Source organism: Microsporum canis, genomic scaffold (assembly GCF_000151145.1).
Source record: "Microsporum canis CBS 113480 supercont1.8 genomic scaffold, whole genome shotgun sequence".
Taxonomy (NCBI): Eukaryota; Fungi; Ascomycota; class Eurotiomycetes; order Onygenales; family Arthrodermataceae; genus Microsporum; species Microsporum canis.
In genome coordinates, this window is record NW_003299162.1 from 1,282,948 (window position 1) to 1,302,311 (window position 19,364).

A 19,364-nucleotide genomic window follows, 5' to 3' on the forward strand; every position below is an offset into this window, starting at 1 on the left:
ACTAACCAGCGCTGTCCGCCTTCGTTAGGTGGGCGATGCAACATCTAAATCTTATATGTACTCCTGGTAGCGAGAATATACCTCCCTTGGTTTTAGATTATCATTACCCAGTACTTGGGTTGCCTCACCATGTATATGATGTATATCTAGAGCCCCATTTGGTTAGCAGCTGCATCACATACCCCCAAACACTCGCCTCCCTGTTCCCCCCCTGGCTGAGATGAAGAGCGGCATGGTCGCTGTGTTTATGTACCGAATGTAGTTATATACTTACCAACTATATGCACAGTTACACTCCATTAGTGGGGCAAGATGGTTTGCATGATGCCGTGCCAGGTGGATGGACAAATGGTATACTTCTCTGATGGCCAGCAGGCTTTCGCTTACAACACCCTGGCCATTAGCGAGCTTGTGTTGCCCTCGTTTCGTCCGCCCAATCCAGCCGAGAAGCGGCCAGTTGTGCAAGAGTCCAGATTCGATTCGGGGCTGAGGAGAATAACTAATGAGAATCATTGCCTTTTGCCCAGACCATGGCTCTTCCGAGAAGGCGCGCCTATACCCCAGCTGCCAATTCTTCAGGGCTTGGGGCTTGGGGCATCGGGTGAGGGGCCTTGGAGGGACGATGGCCCTACCCGTACTCCGCCAACCAGGGTGCGGTGATCCAGCTCAACGCATTGCCGCGTCTTGGCCGCGCGCGGGTGCCGTCAATGTGATTGACCCTGGGAAACTCGAATTATCGCCAAGGGGAGGATCTCTTAACCCCAGCCGTGCATATACTCCACATTTTATAGGAAGAGAGAGAAACAAGAAAAAGGAAAGAAAGAAAGAAAGCCGTCACCCATCCTTGTGATTATTTTATTTTATACTCCGTACGGCTGTAAAGCAAAAAGGTCATTCCAACAGCCGGTTAATTAGCTCCTGAAACGGATAGTTGGACATGCCTGGACCGGAGCCAAAGAGAAGGCGTCACTCCGTACCTCCTCCTGTAGCTGGCTATATCCGGGTCAACCGCTTATACCGTATCCCTGAATTGGCCAGCATATCGGACTCTGTAACATTGGCGTGAGAACCTTTCGATATTGCTCTGGAGTGGCTAAGGACGATGGAGCAGAGGTCGACATCTGCTTCCCCCCTCCATCGGTTTGTACAACTTTTCTTGGACAGCAGGTCAAATATCTGCAATGGCCGCCTTTCTTGTCTTCCTCTTTTCGAGTCTCTTAGGTCTTATCTTCTTCTGATTATTACTGTGGATTTGGATCAGTAGCTGTGTCTGCTTGTCCTCTGCCGCCTTTTTGCCATGGCATGTTCAATTACTGTTGAGGATGTCTTTGGGCCAGTAGTGGCTAGCTCGTGCCTTGGAGGTTTCGACTTTACCCTTCTCTTCGAGGAGAGTATCCTAACCCTCGTTCCACTGGGAATTGCAGGTGTGCGCTTCTTTTTCTTCTTCTTCTTCCTCCTTTGATTACCTGAAGTGATGTTGACAGCCATTCAACGAACTAGTTGCGTGGGCGTTTTTCCGGTTCCGTGCCCTTCATCGTGAGCCTGCCAAAGCCCAGCCATCATGGCTTGCCGCATTGAAATTGGTATGTTCATCACATAGACATAGGAGTTACTCTCCTTTACTTTTTCATCAGTTCGTATCAACCAAAAAAAAAAAAGGCATCAACATTGACATGTCACGTGAAGGCCACCTACGCCGTCTTCGTCGCTCTTCAAACTGCGATTCTCATACTTTATGCGCTGCACCAAGCGCCAAAGACGAGACTTACGCTGGCCTGCGCTGCCCTGACGGTTGTAGGGTACTGTATACTGGCAGCGGTGTCGTACCTTGAACATGTACGCTCTGTGCGCCCATCAACGCTGCTGAACATCTACCTCGGCGTGTCGACCCTCTTGGATCTGGCGAGGACTCGCACCCTCTTCTTCATCCAAGGCAGCCGGACTATCGCCGTTATATTCCTGGTAGGCTTCATTATTAAGATCCTGTGCTTCGTCCTGGAGGTTATCGAGAAGCGTCACCTCCTAAAACCCAAGTGGAAGGATGCATCTCCCGAAGCAACCAGCGGTGTCATCAATAGATCTCTCTTCCTATGGCTAAACGGCCTGTTTATCAAAGGATGCCGTGCGTTATTGACGGTTAACGTGCTCACTCCCCTTGATGATGAACTGTTAGCCGCGTCAGAGCCGTCGGCGCTCTTGAAAAGATGGGAAAAAAGTAGGGTCTAGCCTCCAGTAAACGATACCTATAAGCTAACATCTCTCTTGTAGCTGACAAAACACGGAGATATGCCCTATTCTGGGCGTTCTTCATCCACTACAAATGGAACATTTTGGCCGGTGTTTTACCGCGATTGGCCTATACGGGCTTTAGCTACTCTCAACCGTTCCTTGTCCAACAGGTCCTGGATTTCACTGCTGAGGCCCCCCACGCTCAGACCAACAATATCGCCTACTCTTTAGTCGGGGCCTACGCTATTGCCTATATTGGGCTTTCGGTAAGTTGTTGTTTTACCGCTCTGTGTTTCTATCACGCCATGTCTCACGTTTGATCCAGCTATCATACGCAGTTTATGAACATAAGACGTATCGTTTGATCACTTTGTACCGTGGCAGTTTGGTTACGTTCATATTTGAAAAAACCCTGCGTATCGATTCTACAAGTGATGACAATGCGGAGGCAATCACTTTGATGAGTGCAGACATTGACCGCATTGGTTACAGTATGACCCTTGTCCATGAAATTTATGCTGGTTTTATTGAGATTGCCATTGCTCTCTGGCAGCTGCACAGGCTCCTTGGGATTGCTGTTGTTGCTCCAGTTGGGTGGATAATAGGTATAATATGCCCATATCCTCTTTCATCTTGCTGGATACAGTCTAACCCCTGCATAGTCTGCCTGATACTGGGAGTTCCTCTTGCAAAGGCTGCTGCTGATGCGCAAATCCCGTGGCTGGAGGCAATAGAAGTCCGCCTTGCCGCAACTGCAAAATCGTTGGGCTCAATGAAAGCAATAAAAATGACTGGGTTGGCAGAAATAGTGTCATCCCATATTACAAATCTACGGTTAGATGAGATTCGTGCTTCTCTCCGTCATCGTGTCTTCAGTATACTTGTGTTCGTTGCAGGTAAGAAAATTTATATATATATTCCTTTTTTATTATTATTTTTCATTATTATTTTAGGTCGAATACTATGCTCCGTTACTGACAAATAAATTCCAGCTTTTATATCTTCTGAGTTCGCTCCGGTATGGGGGTTTGGAGTATTCATACTTCTTGCAAAGTCAAATAATACGGGCACTTTAACTGATGGAGTCGCATTTGCCTCGCTAAGCCTTTTCGAACTTCTCAATCATCCCGTGACAACAATTATTAATGGCTTCGAAGATATTAAAACAGTTCTCAACTCATTTGGCCGTATACAAGAATACTTAATGGCAAGAGAAAGGGAGGACTATAGGTCACCACTGGTGGATACAAGTGACTCCTCCGCCTCCGACCTTTCTACTCCCATCACGGCCTGTAGCCATACCCTCAAAGACAATATTGTTCTCGAGGAGATTCAAAGATCGGAGTCAGAAACTGCAGTATTTGCAGCCACAGTAGAGAACGCATCGGCAGGCTACGTGGCTGAAAGGGATCCAATTCTAAAGGGGCTAAACTTCCATATTCCCCATGGTGAGATTACTATGATTTTTGGCCCTGTCGGGTCTGGAAAGTCTACCCTTCTAAAACTCCTGCTCGGGGAAATACCAGTTATTTCTGGCTCCGTAAGGACATCCTTTGCTAAAGTTTCATACTGTCCTCAATCGCCGTGGTCTACCTGGGGGACTGTCCAAAGCAACATTGTCGGTATGGCGGAGTGGGATAAAAAATGGTACGACACTATTATTTCTGCCTGTGCTCTCTCTGCGGACCTCGAGGAATTAGCAAACGGGGATCAAACCCACACTGGTACCCAGGGATCTAGGCTCAGTGGTGGCCAGAAAATGCGTGTGGTAGGTATTAAGCTTCGCCGAAAGTACTTTTTCTGGACTAATAATGGCCTTTAGTCATTCGCCCGTGCACTTTATTCCAGAAACCCTACTATGATACTTGATGATGTCTTGACTGGGCTAGATCGAGCTACCGAACGACACATTCTTGATGAGGTTTTCAGCTCTGATGGCTTGCTAAGGAAATTGAAGTCTACAGTTGTTCTATCTACAAACTCTGGCAAGTCTAGTCACCCAACGTTCTTCGCAATGTTTTGCTGACTTTGAACAAGTAAACCACTTGAGTTTTGCGGATAATGTTATTTTCTTAAATGACAAGGGCGAAATATCTCGGCAAGGTAGCTTGGAAAGCCTGTTTGCTGATGAGGATATTAAAGGACTTGCAAGTCAACCCCGAACAACAACATCCCAACGGGAGCAGGAGCTCTCAGAGGACGTTTTGCATGAACTTGAAATACTCGAAGATCCAAAGCTGGAAACTAGCCGTATGACTGGGGACATGAAGGTATATGCTTACTATGCAAAGAATGCAGGATGGTGGACTATTTCACTCTACATCCTGGCGTGCTGTGTTTTCGTATTTGGTGTTACTTTTCCATGTAAGTCACTTAAGAGACCGTGATAACTTCCCACTCCTGCTGACTTCCTCAGCTCTCTGGCTACAATGGTGGACAAACGCGAATGCAATTCGTCCGAACGAGCGTGTTGGATACTGGCTTGGCGTTTATGGCGCTCTTGCGTTTGTCGCAATCCTAAGTGCCACTTTCTCTGACGCGTAAGTAGCAATGGCTGAATTTCCTAAGACTCTTGCTAGGAGGTTTACTGACATCCGAAAAGCATGTTCAATCTAGTGGTGCTTCCTAAAACCTCTCGAAGGTTCCATGAAGTACTTCTAACTACAACTATGAAGTATACTCTCCCGCCCTCTTCAAGAGGCTGAGTTCACTAATAGCGTACATAGAGCGACAACATCCTTTCTTACCTCTACCGATGCTGGAACCACAGTGAACAGGTTTAGTCAAGACCTAGAACTAATCGATAATGATCTACCCCAATCCATCGACCAGTTTATTTTCCAGTTTTTATCTGCCATTGTTTCCGGTGTTCTTGTCTTCATAGGGGCAGGATACATAGCAGCGGCTATCCCACTGTGCATCCTTGCACTTCTAGTTGTTCAATTTTATTATCTCCGAACATCCAGGCAACTACGACTTTTAGATATTGAAGCGAAAGCGCCACTTTTCTCACAGTTTTTAGAAACTGTTGGTGGTGTAGCGTGTATTCGAGCCTATGGATGGACACAGAGCTACACGGAGCGCCACTACAAGGCCTTGAACATATCACAAAAACCATACTACCTACTCTGGTGTATTCAAAGATGGCTCATCCTCGTCCTAGATCTTCTCAATGCAGGGCTTGCCGTCACTCTAGTTGCAATTGCAACCAACGTTCGCAGCGCGTCTACGCCGTTCCTTGGTGTGGCACTGTTCAACATTGTAACTTTTAGCTCAACACTTCAGACACTTGTTACATCCTGGACCCAGTTGGAAACAGCTCTTGGAGCGATAAACAGAATACGGTCTTACTCCCAGGACGTCAAGGATGAAAATCTTCCCAGGGAAAATGGTAGTGTGACTGATGATTGGCCGCAATCCGGGGCAATCGCTTTCAAAAATATTTCAGCATCCTACGAATCCCCTCTCGAGCCAGTTTTAAGGGATATTGATTTTCTTCATCAATGCAGGTGAGAAGTTGCGATTTGTGGTCGAACAGGCAGGTAAGTTCCTCCGCGCACGATTTTGTTTTCCATTGAGGTTGTGCTCATAAGACTATAGTGGAAAGTCATCTCTTGTATCGTGCCTGCTTCGCATGTTAGATATGGATTCTGGTACGATTTTAGTTGATGATATTGACATCAGTACAATTCCTCGACAGGAGGTCCGGCGGCGGCTGAACACACTTCCGCAGGAGCCATTCTTTCTCTATGGCAGCGTCCGCGAAAATATCGATCCTCTAAAAATGGCAACTGATGAAAACATTATAAACGCCCTACGGGCTGTGGGGCTATGGGAATTTTTGGACTCTCGTGGCGGACTGGATGAGGAACTTGCTGAGGATAAGTTATCCCACGGCCAGCGGCAGCTGTTCTGCCTTGCTCGCGCAGTGGTCAAGCAGGGGAAGATTCTCATCATGGATGAGGCTACCAGTAGCGTGGATGCAGAAACTGATGAATTAATGGGAAGCGTGCTTCGTGAGAAGTTTAAGGATACGACTGTTGTTGCCATAGCTCACAAGCTTAACACAGTACTTGACTTTGACCGTGTTGTGTTGTTGGACAAAGGGGCAGTTATCGAGATGGGCAATCCAAAGGAACTTCTCTCAACACCCGCCTCAGCTTTCTACGAGCTCTATCAGAAGCTCGCAAGCGAAGATGAGAAGCTCGCAAGCGAAGATGAGAAGCTCGCAAGCGAAGATGAGAAACTCGCAAGCGAAGATGAGAAGCCCGAATGAGAGGTGACTGCTCCAGATAACGTGGAAGTGCTAGAGCAGTTATAATTAAGCAATTGATAGGCCCATTGTCAAACCTATCATCTAATTACTATAATTACCGTCGATACCAGAAGTCATGGATAAAATTCCTTTCGTAATAATATGAACTTTCAAGTTTCCACGGTCTCCTCCAAAGCACCACAAGCAAGTTGCCTCATCGACTAACAAAAGGCCTCCTCCCCATACTTTTCTCGGTATGCATCAGCTACACGGTTAAGCGTCTGTTCGCTCGGCAGTATATCAAAGCCATTCAAGTTACTCTCTCGTACCCGCCGCCGATCTAACGGCCCTTTATTGCGGTCTGTTAATAGTTTCAAGATGACGAGGATATCTTGTATATCTGTTGCAACCTTTGGATGATGGGGTTTGCTGTCTATTCGCCTCAACTTTGATTCGAGCCCCCACTCTAACGGGGCTCCGAGCACTTTGAGATTTGGTCCATCATAGAGGACTATGTTCTGTTCTCCGGCAGCGTCGAAGAGCTGTTGGCGGGCACTCTGGGTGAGAAACAGGGAGACGTCGTCGTTCATCCACTTTTCGCCCAGCTCCAGCTTATCACCCACCGCTATGAATAGGCTCCGCAGTGCAGGGATGATGTCCTTGTCCCCAGTCCATTGGGGGTCAATTATGATATCGATGTCCTCTGTCGTTTCGCGGCTTTTCAAGTACGAGACGGCCAGAAAGCCGCCGGGTGAGATCACGGTGATTGGAGAGAAGGCGTATATCATCTCATTCTCCCCCATGGCACTATCCAGTTCAGCAAGCCCTGATATTCAAATCAGAACTTGCGATGCAGTCAGAGCATGAAAAATCCACATACCTTTCTGCATCTCCTCTATCGTGAGCGTCCTTCGATCCATGGCTTCAGGAGGTGGTATTTTCGCTAGATTGAAAGGTAGATAGGAATCCAAGGCCGATTTTTATAGAAAAGACGGTGGTTTACTACCGTCTCTCTCTACTATATTCATACCAACATTAGAAACGACCGATCTGCTTGCTTGCTGCCTAGTTCTCCCCTCCTCTCCCCCTGCCATTTTTCACTACAGATAGCACGTGATTTGCGGCTGTCCATCGGGATGGGACGGGAGGCTCGGAGTGCCTAGTTAGTTATATATAATACAGCGAGGAAGGTTGCTTGGTGATAAAGTAAATGGGGAATAATGTTTGATAAATAGTTATCTACGAGAGGTATGTAAAATCGTCATTAGATAGTGTAGAACCTGAACTCTGACGCAATGATATTTCGTTTTCGAAATATCTCGCTATTCCCTTCATCTATAAGTACTAGCCGGCCTTCAGAGTCGAGCTTGCTGCCTGGCACGGTTGAACGGAGGTAGCTAGTACTCACAGCCGGTACGTTCCTCACCCAGGATGGCATGGGCAGAGGATTATAGGGCGGGTATGGGTCGCTTCCATGCTGGCGATGAATGTGGTTTCCATTCCTACGCATACCAAGGCTCAGCCGCCAATTTAGTGCCAGCACCAACGCTTCAGCTATACATGCTAGAATCGCATAGCGAAGGGGGTCTGGATCAGCTGGATCCGGTATCCGATGAGGCTCCCACGAGTGTCTGTCTTGGTACCAAAAGTACTCAGTCTCGTACCCAACAACATCACAGAATTCTTCTCCAGCCATCACGGCCTCGTAGAGACGGTAGAGAGAGCGAAGAGGGGTGTCGCGCGAACGCCAGATCGGGACAGCTTGTAGGTTCTTCAGGTCTCCTTCAACACGTCTTCTCCAGCAAAGCGACGGCTCAGCGATGAGAGTGTTTGGAGAGAGTGGTTCGGGGACAGGAAACGACCAAGTCAGCCAGGAGGAGGGCAGACAAAGTCGAAGGAGAGCGAAAAACGGCCGCTTGTTGTGATGGCTAAGGCGAGTGATGCTCCCGCGAAGCCTTAGAGGCGATGTTAGGCGGAGTAATCGATACTTCATCCGCAGCCACCATGTCACCTTCCTCCGCGGCCGCGGCTTAGTATTAGGACGGGTATCAACCATGCCTACAGGGTGCTGCTGTCTGAGATCTCTTTTGGTTAGTTGAAGGGGAGAATAGGGAAAAGGTGTCTGTTACGCACATGAAGTGGGCCGATAAGAGGTATATGGCATACAAATCAGCAGATACAGCCCAGGTTACCAACTGAGCTGTTGTTTTTCCGATGACTCCTCCCTGGTCTTCTGCTGCTTCTTAGCAATTCTGTTCTTTTGCTGTTCGGAAGGGAAAAGTTGGAAGTTGAGAATGGAGGTTTCCCTCATATCCACGTGATCTTCCAATACCGAAAAAAATTCGTGCAGCTTTTGTAGGTACCAGTAGCTTATATCCCGTTCGTGCTTTCGACTAGAAAGACTGGTCGATGCAAACTTCGACTTCCGCCGGTAGAGGCCGAAGATATTTATTGCAATCTCGTCACAGATTCTAGAGTTGTGGGGGAATCTATAGCTATGTTATCTATCTACCAAGTATACTTTCATTAGCTAAATGTGAAGGTAACCGCGATCATTCTCTTTAATTAATCCATCATATAAGTATTTAATACAATTATATAAGATTATTCAATTGCCAAAACTAAATTTGATCTAGCACGTCGTTCCATGTTTTGTTTGCAAATGGCGGGTATGCTGGTTCACAAACGGTTTCCGGAAGGGGTAGAATACCTCTCATGAAGTAGTCCTTAATGGCCTTTCCCGTGCATACAGAAGCATGGTTCAAGGTAGTATGCTATGAGAGTTAGAAGAAACGTAACCCCTAGTATAAGAGAATAGTCGGAAACAATGTGTGGGTATGCTGGGAAATAACTTACGCCATAACCACCATGTTCTAGTAGCATACTGCTTTGAAATGTCGAGCTGGCATTGCGGGCAGATGGAAAAGACGTCGCAGGGTCGTATGTGTTCCCAATAACTAGCATGGGAAATTTAGTCTTGACCTTAAAGTCACCGGTATAACGTTCTTTCGCTTTAGTTGTCCACTGGGTGCAAACCATGGCCAAAGGTATGCCAACTTGGCCCAAGAGTTTGCTCTCCTTATCTAGTGCCTTGACAGTCGGCAGGATTTTATCGAAGCTGTCCACCCCTGTCTCTTTCTCTGAGCATGGAATTCCGAACGGAGACTCTGTTAGAATACCCCCCGCCCAAGGAGGTAAGAGTGGCGTTGTAAGGTTAGAAAAGCCCTCCAAGTTTCCGCTACGTAGGGAATCCAAGGCCAGTGAAAGAAGAGGCCATGACGATGGACTGTACAAGCTTGGCCGAATCAAGTTTTTGACAACGCTGTGGTCGATCAATGTGTTGTTGAATACAAGAGGCCGGAACTTGATATCATCGAGTAACTTATACATCGACGCTTCCAAGTCTTGAGCAGTTAGGTCTGGATGAGCTAAAGCACACTCATTGGGAGACTCGACACACTGTTCAAGGAAGGCAGAGAAGACTTTGTCAGTGTCCGCCCATAATTCGACGTCACTAAAACAAGCAATGATTAGGGTTACTTGCAGAGGATAGAAGCAACGTTACTCTAGGGGCTTAGACGTACTATGCGTTATAATAGTCGTGGAAGTTGACAACGCCATCCATGACGATCCGATCAATCCTATCTGGAAACATCGCCGCAACAGTGGCGCCCAGAACCGTACCGTACGACAGGCCTAAAAATTGTATAAGTTATATCTGTTGCTTGGATAATATGGAGTAGATAATAGAGCACCTACCCCAGTATCGCAGTAGGCCGTCGTCCTCGACTGCGTCAACGATTTCCATCAGATCTCTTGCGGTAAAGGAAGTGCTAATAAGTTTCCCTCTTTCCTTTGCTTCCGGATAGCGACCACAGATATCCGCGAAAATAGAAGTGGTTGACCAAAGCCTACCCAAAGGCGCTCTGTCATTTGGTGACAATAATTCTTCGTATCGACCTTTGGATATGACAGCTAACCTCTCGTTATCATCTTTAAAACAAGAGAAGGTGAGAGTATTCTCGGTTCCCCTAATTATACCTCAAGTATTAGCCATGCTCGGAAAAGTCGCCTTAACGCAGCTAGCAACGGCAGTGTACATACCGTGGATCATGGGCGATAAGGTCGTAATGTCCGCCTGTTAAACTGCGATATAGTTAGCAGGTAAAGTATTCCTCTTTTCCCATATTAAAGGGGTCAGGCGTACGTTTGAAGAATTTTAGCATATCCCGCTAACGAGGCCCTGGCCCCGAGCCCGGGCCCGCCAAAGTTGAACAAGATGGTACCCTTCCTGGGGCTATTGGCGGCGGGGACCTTGAGGAGCTGGAGCTTCAGAGCTGCTTTTGACTCCCGATCAGTATAATCCAGCGGAACACTCAGGTTACCGCACCGAATAGGTCGAGTTCCGTCAATCTCACAGGGACCCCATGAAATTTTCCCCTCAGATCGTGTCTGTTTCGCGGTCACCACAGGTGAGGCCAGGCCTCCAGTAAATAGAGAAAGGCAAAGGAGGGTGCAGAGCCCAAACATGGTTGTGATTATTCTGGCTATTACGGAGGCAGATTTGGCAATTGTAGTGATACAAATTTGAACTCAGTGTGTTTGAATGATGATGAAGAGAACACAGATCGGGAGGGGTATTCTTCGGGTTTAAATATCTAGCTCCTGAAGTCAAAACGAAAATGGCCGCAATAGATAACGAGAGTGATATCTGTATAATCGGAGCTCCCAAGCTGTGCTAAGCCCCGGTGTAGGCTAGGCTGGATATTGCCTTGAAGGATTCTGGCCAGCTAACCAACATCGGACATATCCATGGCGCGGAAGAGAAGTACACACAGCGGCACATCATGCCGAAAATGACAAATGGCATGGCGGAGAGGCTATCTCCAGCCTTCCTTCAACGACGTCGCGAGCGATATCTCCATGCGTATAATGGGGGCGGAGTGAGGTTGGCGATCAACGGTGGAGTCTTGCCAAGCCCGCTTGCGGGTAGCGGAGAGCGCGGCTTGGCGCTTCCTTTGGCGGTTGCAGATCTTAGCGGCGCTGCGTACTACCCGGTTGGGGATAGTGTCGCCTCCCTCAGCCGCGCAAAGGACGACGTCGTTCTTCTCTGGCTTGCTGACTCCATCTATATTTGCCCCTATTGCTACCAAGCCTTGCAGTAGTTTAAAATTATGAGGTCGTTAGGCTATATGCAATACTTAAGAATATAGCAACTGATAGAGTATAGAAGGGTATGACGTAGTTGATGATAGAACTAATGTCATGCCACGCAGCATGTACGCCCACATCACGTGGCACCTAAAGCATATAAGTAGTGCAGCGACCAGAGATGACGAACGTCATCACTGTGTATGATCTTTTGGTCGAGTCACAAAAGAGTAGAAATAGTAACAAAGAGAAGGTAGAAATAGCTAGAGCCTTTATTTTTCCTTTAAAACTTCAAAAACGCTCCACAGTGATTGTGTTATTCCTGCCGTCACTCCGCATCATGAAGGTATCCAGCCCTAACTCATTGTTGGTCATCATCGCGTAGCCCACGATCATTCGAAAGAACTGTTTCGGGTGCTCGTAAAAGAGAGAGAGAGAGAGAGATTCAAAAGAGAAAAGAGAAAAAGAAGAAAACTGTCAAATGTTGTACTTAGTCAGCACCGTAGTTAGATCACGTGCACTGCCTCTGGCATATCTGGCAGAGACTTACATCCTGCACCTGAGCTCTTCAATATACGCACATTTACACCTATATATACTCAAACTCATTCAACCAACCATTATTCGCTGCTCCTGCTCATATTTGACGGATATGAGCCCGGTCGTTGCATCATCTACGCCAAGCCAAACACCCGAGGCTCTACGTTCGAACACCACCAATCATCTTTCTGCGTACATCTAGTTCAGCTTGCCTCGTATCTCACCAAGCTGGGAGTGTTTGTCAAATATAACCAGTCTCCCTGCCACCAATTGGTGCGGGCTCGCATTTTTGGCCGAATGGCAGATTCTGACAAAAATGCATCTGCATCCCCAAAGCGTGGACCCTTTCCTGCAGCAGCTGCGACCCCGATCAGAAAAGTGCTGCCGCAGGGACAGTGAGGCCGAAGGGCACACCCGTCTTTAAATATGAAAGCGCGTCTCAGATGGAAGCCGCAGCCTGCTCTGTCAATGATGGGAGTGGCGGGTACTGCGTATTTCATGATGTTGCAGAGAGTCTTATCCTCCTCGACGGCAGACAGGGAATCAAGAAAAGAGAATATTTTCCGATGTCTAAAATTTTAATTGCAGAAATGGTAACAAAGCCCCATGAAGTAGCCACAGGATGGCTTCAGGATGAAATAAGCACCGAAATCTCATCAATGGGCATGAGGTTTCATGCATATCTCATGAGCATTGGCTCTGCAGCTATTGAGCACAAGGAGCCAGACTACGCCGTCCAACCGCTTAATCTCCCCGCAGGGAGGACACCCAAATGGCCAACCCTCGTTGTGAAAACAGGAAAATCGCAAAGGCATAGTGACCTTGACAGGGTTGCGAAACAGTGGATTCAGAAATCCGCTGGCGATGTGAAGGTGGTCCTTACCGTCCAGGTGTCTCGAACCAAGCTCACGGTTCGAAGATATGGCCGCTCGGGAATCACAGGGGCGGCGGTCCTCCAAACCATCACCGTCGAGAAACGTGGGCAGAAAAGCCCTGTTCGTATAACCGGCGGCCCTTTGATCATTCCCTTCACCGACCTTTTTCTTCGAACCGCAGTCGGGAACCAGGCTGACATCATATTTAACAACACCGAGTTAGAGGAGTGGGCGAACTTTGTTTGGAAAACCTTTTAAATTTCTTCTTTCAGGGGGCATACAGTATTGAGATTTGTATGCCAGCCGGGGTAGGGTGGCGGCAACCACCAGCGAGAATCGAACACTTCTACGCAGTGCTGGTGACTAGTCTGCATGTTGAAAACATGCAGAAGCGAGGATCGATTCAAAATATCAACATTTGGCGTATTCCTTTACAATTGGTCCGCAATAACCCAACGGGAACTTGTTGAGCTGACTAACTACCATAGTAATGGTGCATCTCTGGGTAACTTCAGCGTTCTGGAAGTGCCATTGGCCCGTTACATGGCTTCCAACAGATGTAGCTAGCTATGAGCACAGAGTGCAGGATATTTGTCACATATCTTCTGCCCTTGGCTGTTTCCTGTGCTCCCTGCATCTTTTGAGATTTGTGCAACCTCATTTTCACCCAGGTTGCGCAAGGGCAGTTCCCTTTAAAATTGGTAATATTACCTTGATATTACAAGTCGTCCTCCCAACGCTGGCCCTCCCGGTAGCTACTATTATATTGACGATTCTTCTGGTCAGAGCATAGGCAAGTATCGGGTGCGTTACCTATGCCATCTAGACAGCCACTCGACCGCAATAAAAGTAACTAATTCCACAACGAACCATCTCCCTGCAGTTCCTGTTCAGTCGCCTCACATGCTCTCCATATCACGAAAAGCTGATTCTACTGCCACTACTTCGTACTCGGGCTGAAGGCTGAAATACACAAGCTTATCGTACCTCCTTTAACTGGATTATCAGTTCTGAAAGGAACTGAGGGAAAAAAAAAAACCCACGTAGCCCTCTCTTCTATTGCATGGCAAGGGTTACAATACCAGCGTTTGGCTACGCTTGCTTCGGGCTTACTTACCACCTGTTAGATGAATGCGATGTACGACTATTCTGTCGTATGGATAGTTACCTATGTGTTACCTTTCAGACCCATTTCGCTAATGTTGTACTGCTTCTAATGCATGCATCCTTCAACTTGATCATGAGCAGTCGCTATGGAATTGGGAGAAAGTAACTCACCCGTCAACACCCAAGCCTTATAGACATGGTGTAATAACCTAGCTATATAAGAAACTGGTTACCCACCTTTGGAAATTCCCTCCCCTAAGCAACAGCCTTCCCAAGATAACACTCTACACCAAATCGAAAGATGGCATTACAGGCAAACACAGAACTCCTCCGTTCTCCCCAACTCTCGGATTATATCAAGAAGCTTATTGACTCGCGTCAAATTCCAGGCATCTCTATTGCGCTTGTACAGGATGGGACTATCGCATCCGCAGCTTTCGGCAAGTCATGCATTAATCCATCAGCAAACCTTACCCCTGACACGCTTGTCGGCGTTGGCTCCGCTGGGAAGTCTCTCACAGCAACAGCAGTTGCACTCTTGGTTCGTGATAACGAAAATTACCCGCAAGTTCAATTCGATTCCGCCATGTCAAGCCTGCTGCCTGATGATTTTGTTATGTGTGGCGACAACCATAAAGATGTAACTGTTGAGGACATACTTACCCATCAGACCGGCATCCCAGGGTAAGGAACCCTTTCTCCTCCTATCCTAATTCAGCGCTTCGGTGCTAAACATTCCCGGCAGGCATGATTTTTCAGTACTTGGACCCAATGCAAAACAGCCTGACGATCCACGGTCAGTAACGAGGAATTTGCGAAATTTATCAACGGTGGCACCCAACCGCACCGATTTTGTTTATTCTAATATGATGTACATTGTGGCATCCTATCTCGTCGAGTATATAACCGGAATGAGCTTCTCTGATTTTCTCGAGAAGCACATATTCCAGCCACTCGGAATGGACTCAACCAGCCTCCAACCAGAGCGCGCACAAGCTAAGGCAGCGGGCAAGGGCATTTCCACTAGCTATATACGGGACAAAAGAACCAACAAGCTTAGAGAAGCTCCATACGCCGACCACCCGGAATTCCAAGGTGCCGGACAGATCATCACGACTACCAATGACTATGCTAAATGGGTCAAAGCTATGATAAATCGAGAGGGCCCAATAACTGAGGATGTCTATGACGCGCTCACCGAGAGCAGAGTACAGGAGGTTCTATGGGATGATGCAGATTCAGAGAATCCAACATTCTATTGCCTTGGGTGGCAGGTCCAAGACTACTCCGGCCATAAAATCGTCTCGCACGATGGAGGGGAGGCTGGGTCTCTTTGTGTTGACTTTTTTCTCCCAGAGCTCAATTTTGGAGGTTTTATTTTCAGTAATGCAAGTCATGCGCACTCTGCCATAAGCATGATAAAGTATCAACTGATAGACCAGATAATACGCAAACAACGACATGGGATTACGTCTGGCATAGGCATTAGCCTCCACTCTCTCTTTGAGTCAGAATCGCAGTCAGACTCCGACTTTGACGACGATTATGACGATGACATAGTCTCAGAAAAGGACCTTATACGCGAACTTTGCCCTGACATGGCAGAATCTCAGCCTCAGGCCCAGAAGCTTTCTCTCAACGCCTACGTAGGAGATTATTGGAACTCCGGTTATCGAGGCATTACAATGGAGAATGTGGATGGTAGAATTTTTGTCGACTGTATGGATCGCTCAACAGGATTTACCCTTACATTCAAACACATAAAAGACCAGACAAAGTACATTGCGTATGTTAATGAGATATACGGAAGTACTGATTTCCCAATAAAAGCAGAGTTCGTACTCGAAAACAACAGGGCAACCAGGGTAGGCCTGCAGCTGGAACCAAGGATGGAAGAGTATATCTGGTTCGAAAGAAGGCAATTCTAGGTGGCTTAACCCTTTGTTCACCCAAGAGTCATTCTTATTTACCTTCATTTTATTTGTACCTTCTTTCCTTCTCTTTTTGTGCCGCGCCTCCTTCTATTAGTTGTTGAAAAAATATTCAAAATTTAGTATTATATACTAAGCCAGGGATTAATAAACCGGCCAAAAACGGAAATATCAGCAGGTAAAAGAAGGGGGAAAACAGAGAAACTCCATTACCTATCGTCTTCAGAACTGTCCAGTGGGTCTTTCAACCGCGTAAGGGGACGAAGCAAGTCCACTATGTTGTTATGAAAGTTTTCCTCGGCAAGAAAAGCCGGGAAGCTATATGATCTGTCCACGGCATTCGGATCTGCTCCATGGTCCAGCAGAAGCTTTACCACTTCCAATGAACCACCGGCAGCAGCTTGGTGTAGCGGAGTCCGACCCCAGCTCGTTGCAACATTCACCTCCGCACCAGAATCTAGCAGACGTTGGGCTATTGTAGTATACCCCCTTCCACATACCTGGTGGAGAGCGGTTCCTCCGCTCATAGTTCTTGCGTTGGGGTCCGCGCCTTGCTTAAGGAGGATCTGAACAATGTCCTCATGCCTACCCTCGGCAGCCCAATATAGCGGTGTCCAAAGGTCGGCATCTTTTGATTCTATATCCGCCTTTGCACAAAGAAGTATTTCCACAACTCCAGCATGCCCACGGCTACATGCCACATGTAGCGGGGTCCGCCCTCCCCTTGTCGAATAGTTGACACTTTGATCGAAGCGTAGAAGAAGGTTGACAACTTCTATATGCCCTCTCTAGTAATATTAAGTTAGCGAACTGACATGGTGGCAGAAGAGAATTTTAGACATGTACCTCAGCTGCCTGGTGTAAGGGGGTCACACCGCTCTCGGTGGTGCAATTAACAGTGGCACCCCTCTCTAGTAGGTATTGGGCGACCCTAGTCAGGCCTAGATAACAGGCGTAATGAAGTGCTTTACCTGGTTCATCAGGGGGCTGAAAGAGATCCTTCTTTGGTTGTCCCGGAGTATAAACAAGAAGCCATGCCTGTAATTGACATTCTGATGTAAAAAGGTTCTTAGACAACGCAGCAACTTCATCATCGATTGCGGCTGTAGAGTAGGCAAACCAAAATTCGCATGCATAACGGAGTAGTGGAAATTCATCCAAATCATCTTTGGTGGCGGCCCTACTGTCTGACTCGGTGTAGTGAAAGATATATTGCAGGCAGCTACGAAGGATGAAGCTACTAACAAGAGCCTTGTCAACATAAAACTTGCCGACTAAAGGGTTTTCACAGCTCAATGGGTGGGCTGAAATCAGATACTCCTTAACGGAAAAGTGTGACAGTCGAAGCTCGCCGCATCCTTCATTCGCTGAAGCTGCGCTCCGTGTGCTACGAACTTCCTCATCACCATCGTCATTATCAGGCTTTCTCTGAGCCACCGATACGAGGCTTCCTAAAATCTCAAGGATATCCTCCTGTGGGTTAAAAAATCGGGCTTCGGGGTCAAACGGGATTTCATCGTCGGAGTCCAGGACAGCAGCTTCAGCGACTTCTCCTACGCTCAGTGGTCTCCGCGCTTCTACTAACCACCAGAGTGCGCGGCGAGCATAGTCTTGATAATTAGTAGGAATACTTTGTAGAATTCGTTCATAGGTGCCGTCCAGGGTCTTCGGAAGGGTCTCTAGCGTCTTTATTAATAGAGCCTTTGTCCTGCATCGTTTCAATTCGTTGAGCTGACAATCTACCCATCGAAACCTATAGTCAAGTACCTTTCAGTCCCTATGCACTCAATGATGCAGTCTCCTGTCTAGTTGAAGGCCATGAGTCATAAGGGGTAACTCACATGCCATCAGCATCAGCTATTAGTTTGCTCTCTATCTCAGATTTTAGTTTTATTGGAAGCTTCTTCAATGCCGGCTCGGAAGAGAGCTGGGATCGGATATGATTTGTTATATCCCGCGTTATAGATGAGCCACCCACAGATACACTCGTAACAATAGAGATAGGGGAGAGGGCCTCTTTGATGTCACTCTCTGGCCTGCTTGTGAGGAATACATGTAAGTTTGAAGGAGACCAAGAAGATATCGTCCGAAGAAAATCTAGCAGTTCCTGCCTGTTGTGGGCCGGGCATTCATCTAGAGCATCAATCACAAGGAAAATGTTCTGGACATCTTTAGATTCCGCAAATAACTTGAAGATGGCGGTTAGGTCTAATAACGCGGGTGTTTCGCTTCCAAAGTTGCACTTCTTCACGTAAAGGTCTCTGAGTTCGTGGGGAACCTCCAGTGATTTGGTAACAAGCCTTGAGAGAAGGTATCGTAAGCAATTTGTAGCGCTTTGCTTTGCGGGTGTTCCAAAGTCAAAGTAAAAATATGATAAGAGGACATCAGGTCGCGAGTCGTACTCCTCTCGAAGATGTTCGATGATGGAGGAACTGAGGACAGTTTTGCCGCTTCCCGGTTTCCCATGCATCCAGAGGATGGAAGGGTTGGTGTTCTTCCATTCCTTGAACGCTTGATGCTCTATTGCCCATTCACCCGTCCCCCGTGAGTGCTTCTTTCGTGCGTCTTCATGGTTTGACCAGTTTATGCCTTGCTCCACGGTGGAAAGCCACTGGATAATCTTAGCTCGATACTCCCCCTTCTGCTGTTCGTTTCGGCTGGCAGATATATCTTTCCCCAGCTCCACAACCAGGCGATTTGTATCGAGAGATAGCTTCGTTTGGTCAGCCGTCAAGGCCAAGTTGAAACTAGACTTGCATCTTTCGAGTACTTCAACGCTGCTTTTGATTTCCTTGCTGGTAAATGGCCACTTCAAGGCCCGGACACCGAACTGTCTCATCGGATTCTTCCTTTTGTGGCCTGTAACATCGCTGCTCCCGCCGCCAGACTTTTCTAGCCTGCTAGCAACTCCAAGCAGCTCTGCCTGGCATCTTGCCAACGCTCCATCTTCCCCTAATAATAACGCAAAGGCTGGCAGGCGCTCAACTGCCTTAGGGTCGCTGGCATCGTCAAACAGATCAACTATCTTTCGAAGTGTGGCCTGGAGGTCGCTGACTTCTCCTTCAAGCCATTGTATCTCCTTGCGGGCGTCTTTCACTTCAAGGTAGAAGTTAACGGTGAGATGCAAGACATGAGTTGCTAGCTGGATAACAGCTATAGCGCTTGCGGCAGCTTCCATTGTAGCTACCTAGGCTGCTGTGCACCTGGCTGTACTTCTGCTTTGGGCTCTGAGGTGGCGGGATTATCGTCCAGCCTTGTCCCCTCTCCCTCTTCTTC

At 47.5% G+C, this 19,364-nt stretch overlaps 8 protein-coding genes across 8 annotated transcripts; 4 read left to right on the forward strand and 4 right to left on the reverse strand.

Annotated features, from left to right (window-relative positions):
* Positions 1 to 1,297: 1,297 nt before the first annotated feature.
* On the forward strand, positions 1,298 to 6,505 carry MCYG_08425 (ABC transporter; the record flags this gene model as incomplete). The annotated part of the gene is made up of 13 exons (XM_002843296.1): positions 1,298 to 1,426; positions 1,485 to 1,583; positions 1,687 to 2,215; positions 2,269 to 2,495; positions 2,555 to 2,834; positions 2,892 to 3,125; positions 3,222 to 3,997; positions 4,052 to 4,223; positions 4,267 to 4,593; positions 4,646 to 4,769; positions 4,832 to 4,903; positions 4,956 to 5,738; positions 5,830 to 6,505. The coding sequence occupies 13 exons, from the start codon at positions 1,298 to 1,300 to the stop codon at positions 6,503 to 6,505; spliced, it is 4,428 nt and encodes a 1,475-aa protein (XP_002843342.1).
* Positions 6,506 to 6,705: 200 nt separating this feature from the next.
* MCYG_08426 (conserved hypothetical protein) lies at positions 6,706 to 7,404 on the reverse strand (the record flags this gene model as incomplete). Its single annotated transcript, XM_002843297.1, has 2 exons — positions 6,706 to 7,310; positions 7,365 to 7,404. 2 exons carry the CDS (start codon positions 7,402 to 7,404, stop codon positions 6,706 to 6,708), a joined length of 645 nt encoding a protein of 214 aa, XP_002843343.1.
* Positions 7,405 to 7,748: 344 nt separating this feature from the next.
* On the reverse strand, positions 7,749 to 8,540 carry MCYG_08427 (conserved hypothetical protein; the record flags this gene model as incomplete). Its single annotated transcript, XM_002843298.1, has 1 exon — positions 7,749 to 8,540. One exon carries the CDS (start codon positions 8,538 to 8,540, stop codon positions 7,749 to 7,751), a length of 792 nt encoding a protein of 263 aa, XP_002843344.1.
* Positions 8,541 to 8,984: 444 nt separating this feature from the next.
* Positions 8,985 to 11,014, reverse strand: MCYG_08428 (conserved hypothetical protein; the record flags this gene model as incomplete). Its single annotated transcript, XM_002843299.1, has 7 exons — positions 8,985 to 8,992; positions 9,195 to 9,258; positions 9,341 to 9,998; positions 10,069 to 10,180; positions 10,244 to 10,515; positions 10,589 to 10,630; positions 10,692 to 11,014. 7 exons carry the CDS (start codon positions 11,012 to 11,014, stop codon positions 8,985 to 8,987), a joined length of 1,479 nt encoding a protein of 492 aa, XP_002843345.1.
* A 317-nt stretch (positions 11,015 to 11,331) lies between these two features.
* MCYG_08429 (uncharacterized protein) lies at positions 11,332 to 11,649 on the forward strand (the record flags this gene model as incomplete). Its single annotated transcript, XM_002843300.1, has 1 exon — positions 11,332 to 11,649. One exon carries the CDS (start codon positions 11,332 to 11,334, stop codon positions 11,647 to 11,649), a length of 318 nt encoding a protein of 105 aa, XP_002843346.1.
* A 638-nt stretch (positions 11,650 to 12,287) lies between these two features.
* MCYG_08430 (conserved hypothetical protein) lies at positions 12,288 to 13,308 on the forward strand (the record flags this gene model as incomplete). Its single annotated transcript, XM_002843301.1, has 2 exons — positions 12,288 to 12,339; positions 12,512 to 13,308. The coding sequence occupies 2 exons, from the start codon at positions 12,288 to 12,290 to the stop codon at positions 13,306 to 13,308; spliced, it is 849 nt and encodes a 282-aa protein (XP_002843347.1).
* A 1,150-nt stretch (positions 13,309 to 14,458) lies between these two features.
* MCYG_08431 (beta-lactamase family protein) lies at positions 14,459 to 16,085 on the forward strand (the record flags this gene model as incomplete). The annotated part of the gene is made up of 2 exons (XM_002843302.1): positions 14,459 to 14,841; positions 14,876 to 16,085. The coding sequence occupies 2 exons, from the start codon at positions 14,459 to 14,461 to the stop codon at positions 16,083 to 16,085; spliced, it is 1,593 nt and encodes a 530-aa protein (XP_002843348.1).
* A 212-nt stretch (positions 16,086 to 16,297) lies between these two features.
* On the reverse strand, positions 16,298 to 19,266 carry MCYG_08432 (ankyrin repeat protein; the record flags this gene model as incomplete). The annotated part of the gene is made up of 3 exons (XM_002843303.1): positions 16,298 to 16,876; positions 16,935 to 17,841; positions 17,930 to 19,266. 3 exons carry the CDS (start codon positions 19,264 to 19,266, stop codon positions 16,298 to 16,300), a joined length of 2,823 nt encoding a protein of 940 aa, XP_002843349.1.
* Positions 19,267 to 19,364: the final 98 nt, after the last annotated feature.